We start from the raw sequence: 4,302 nt of genomic DNA, 5'->3' as shown, positions 1-4,302 counted from the left end.
ATTTGTTAACATTTTTATATACATGATCAACAATTTTTCATATACTTATTCAACATCTTTTTAAATATTTGTTCGACATTTTTACATACATAATCAACATTTTTTAAAATACATGTTTATTTTTTTTTCAAATACTTGTTTAATATTTTTTAAATACTTGTTGAACTTTTTTGAAATACTTGTTCATTATTTTTAAGTTTTTTTAAGAGTGTTTTCTGTAATATATATATATATATATATATATATATATATATAATGTTTTAAAGTATTAACAAAAGTAAAAAAAGAAAACAGAAAACACAAAAACAAAAGGAAAAAGAGGTTGTGGCTCCCGTGCTCGTGGGCTGGCACAGCTCGCTCGCCTCTTCAGCGAGTCCAAAGCCAGACTTGCTGAAGGCGAGATATAGGCGCGCCCCGCCTGCTCGGCGTCCCTGATGGTGGGGTAGACGGCGCCGCCACCGCCATCTTTCACACTGTGACCGCCCACTGCCCTGCAGGGATCCTCGATGGAGATGGTGTTCCTCCACTCTCTCCCTTTTGTAGCAGGCAGGAAGATACCAAGCAGCCACACACTATAGCCTTTCCTTTTTACAGAAGCTGTAGCATTTTGTGCGGCAGTAGTTAGCATTGATTTTCTCGATTCAGAATTCAAGATTGTTGCAGTAGTTAGTAATCAAGATTGACAGGAACAATGGTTCAAGATTGCTGCAGTAGACAGTATTGATTTTGTGCTAAATCACGCTTGCTGCAGTCGTTAGCAATCCCGTTGAGTTTACTGAATGTTAATGGGCATCATCTTCCAGAATTCAGAGAGAGAATTTACTGAATGTTAATGGGCATCATCTTTCTAGAATTCAGAGGGTTCTCTTGCTGTATGTGCTCTTACACCAGAAAGGTCATAAACATTACACTTCTATGAATATCATCCCAACGGGCAAACAAGTGACCCGAGATTTTGAATTTAGATATCCATGTGGAGTTGCTTGGTGTATTGATAACCGATTTACTTTGAGATTCCAGAAAAAAAAATCGGGATGCCCGTCCCAGGAGAAACTCACAGTTGTTACTAGCCAAAATTCGGCAGCCAACCAAGCATGCCCTCTACATATCTCTGAGCAACCCTTCTGTTTCTTATGCTCGCATGATTATACATAACATACCACGATCTGATGATGCACCAAGATCCTAATAGACCTGTGCTACCGTCATAAGTTCCCTTCACTCGGCTCCTTTCCTATACAAGAACACAAGTTGTACTTCATCCAGGCATTCAGATGTTGATCCGTGGGCTGAGCTAGAAAATAGGAATCATGCATCAATCCCTGGCCCTGGGTACGCAGGGAGACTCGTGATCCGCCTGTCAACCACAGGGGCACCCACCGTAAAATGGTACAAGCTTTGGAACTCCAGGTCTTTCAAACCAAGAACCTCATGAACTGCACAACAAATGTATGTACGAAATTAATTAGATATTTTGTCAGGAACTTAAATTACAGGTAATACCTACAGCTACCAAAGAATAATGAAAAACTGAAATGAGTTAAGCAGTTAAGTTTTTGGAAACAAGATCTTCCAAGTTCCAAGGGTACCAATAGGTAGTTCACGATTTCCGAACCTCAAAACGTAATACTGATAAATTTGTACTTGCTACAAACTGAATCATGTAGAAACAAGTCAAACAACATATATAAAAAAAAGTGTTGGTCCTAGTAGGAACTAGGGACTAAACTTAATAGAACTGATGTGAGGAACCCTGGTTGGCCAGCCCACCACCTCATACTGCTAGCCAGTAAGATCCAAGGTCATTACCTCAATTAACAAAGGAGGAAATAGTATAACTCTAGAACTATATGATCTGTTATTCAAGATTAAAGCATATACATGTAACATTTAAGTGACCAAAACCAATAAAGCATCAAGGTTTCCCTGATCCATGCACAAGAACACATTGTGATGATTTTTAATTGTAAGGGGGAACCTTGTACGCCCGCACAATAATTTCCCGCACTTTAATGCGGCATTTACAAAGTATTCAGCAAAAGGACCATAAGAGGCTTAGCCATTCCACCTCTTGACAGTACAATTATATCTTTAGCTTAAGCTTACTAAATGATCTGCAAGCGTGAACACAACAAATGCAGCTTTATAGCTTGGTTTCAAGTTTGAACCACGAGGCGTAACTGTTCAGCACAATGGTATGTTCTAAATCGGTTGTTCAGAGAGAAAAGTTGGGTACCAGCAAATGAAGATTACTTGCCAAACACAGCTAGTAAGATTTATTTACCATATATAGTTGAGGGAGCATACATAAAGTTCAATTACTAACTGGTCTTTTGAAAATACTGTATCATCTTACTAGCATCATCAAAGTAGCAACCAATCCCCGTGGCAGATATCCCTACAGCATGCGCCTCAAGGTAGAGAACTTGACCAAGAACACCAGTCTCCCAGAATAAACGAGGATACATCCATTCACCTTTGTCATCCAGCACAGGTTCAAATCGAGCAATCATCCCAAGGCTAAAACATCCATGTGAGGCAATATCCTGCATCAAGAATCAGGAATGCATCATAACAAAGGCCCAGAGCATGTCACCTCCCGTTCCATGATAAACTATAAAACTAATACTTCAAGTGTTCACATGAACTCTACTAAATAATTACTGCCAGAAAAAATATTCCATGCAACATCCCAACTTGGTAGCCGGGTTCCCCTATCAAAGGATGATGGAACAAAGCCAAAAACAAAAGCAGCCTCATGCTACTTCAACTTGTATCATAACCTAAAGCTAAACATGCAAAAGGCGGCACCGCATCTACAGGTGGGTGATTAGGATTCTGAACTTCGACCACACAGGGACCCGATTGATCATCATGATTGAGAAACAAAAGCAGCAGGAACCCAAACAATGTTCTTCGCCAAACAGAAGGTAGCCTCTACATACAGTTTGAGCATGGTAAAGGCCATTCACTATAAATCAATGAAAAGATTGTTAAGCAGCCACAAAGATATAAGTAATTGTTTGCGTTAAAAGAAGTCATAAGCAATAACAGTTGGTGTATTTGATCATATACCTGCATACATGATATCTGCATTGCCAACCTCTGGCAATCCCCTTTCATAAGCCTATACAGTGGGAGGCCATCAGGGCATCCATCTGGTCGAGCCCACTCGAAGTCCTGTCTCATAGCATGTCGCAATGTATCGAAATGCTCCTCGTTCCTAACCAAGAAATACAGCCCCTTGGGCAGCCCTGAGACGCGGTGCACAAACAGTGCGGCGTGCACCTCTGCATCCCACGGCAACACGCGAAATGGTAGAGCGCTCTGTGGTCCCTGTCGCTCCCCCGGGCTAACCTCGCCTGAAGGCAAGCAATGCAGCAGTATCTGATAGAATTCTTCCTTCCCCATGACGTGCGTCCCGTCCATGTCAACCGCACTCCTCCGCCGCCGCACCACCTCCTGTGCCGTGAGATCCTTATACAGCCCTTCAGACAATTTGGAGCTCATGTTCCACGGGCTCACCGAGAAGCGCTCCCCAGGCATAGGTTGGTGTTTCTTGACTGCCTCTGCCGTCTTGTAAATGACATCCCACACCACATGGTCCTTGCTGAGCGCATTCGCCTTGCCAACCCACTCCAACTCATCGAATTCCCTCAGAGCATCACTCATCCTCCCATAGTCCACCTCCGTCTCTTCTGAGCCCGCAGGGAACAACAGGAGAGCACAATCTGGGTGTTGCCTCTCCACCCATGGCGCCGGTCCCTTCTTGCCACTCACCATTTTGATTTTGTCCGGAGGAGCAGGGGCAGGGCACCCTTTGTCCACCCCCACTAGCCTCCCAAGGTCCTGATCGGACAAGCCGTCGAGCAACCGCGCATCCCACCCGAGAGTGGCCGCGGCCAAGGCGACCGCGGCCAGCGCGTGGCCCACGTCGTGGTTGCAGTACCGCAGCGCCCGCTCGCCGTACTTCCAGGCCTCCCGCCAGAAGACGGACGAGAGCGCGAGCACGGCGGTGGCCCGCGGCGGCAGGAGCGCCGAGCGGTCCCCGGCGGGCAGGGTGGCGCGGGCCTCGAGGAGGTGGTCGCGGGGCGCGTAGTGGGAGAGGACGAGCCGGCCGGGCGCCCGCGGGTCCTCGAACAGGACGTGGGCCTCGGTGGGGTGGAGGTTGCCGCTGCTGGGGTTGACGCGGAGGGACCAGGTGGACCCGCCGGCGGACTTCCAGGCTGAGAGGGCGAGCGAGTGGAAGAGGAGGTCGGAGAGGGAGTCGAGCGAGAGCGGCCGCGGCGGCGGGGGCGGGGC

At 46.3% G+C, this 4,302-nt stretch overlaps 1 protein-coding gene across 1 annotated transcript in view; it reads right to left on the bottom strand.

The window, feature by feature from the left end:
• Positions 1-844: 844 nt before the first annotated feature.
• The window catches only part of LOC119320798, a 3,857-nt gene continuing 399 nt past the window's right edge, over positions 845-4,302 (bottom strand). Inside the window, exons 2-4 of the mRNA XM_037594743.1 lie at positions 3,076-4,299; positions 2,357-2,546; positions 845-1,436 (exon numbers count right to left, since the gene is read on the bottom strand). Coding sequence (XP_037450640.1) covers positions 1,309-1,436; positions 2,357-2,546; positions 3,076-4,299 — 1,542 coding nt within the window. The 3' untranslated portion in view covers positions 845-1,308. The remainder of the gene's footprint in view (positions 1,437-2,356; positions 2,547-3,075; positions 4,300-4,302) is intronic.

The sequence above is a fragment of the Triticum dicoccoides genome, chromosome 6B (genome assembly GCF_002162155.2).
Source record: "Triticum dicoccoides isolate Atlit2015 ecotype Zavitan chromosome 6B, WEW_v2.0, whole genome shotgun sequence".
Taxonomy (NCBI): Eukaryota; Viridiplantae; Streptophyta; class Magnoliopsida; order Poales; family Poaceae; genus Triticum; species Triticum dicoccoides.
The sequence above is the reverse complement of the archived record's forward strand: the minus strand, read 5'-3'. Positions and strand labels throughout refer to the sequence as shown.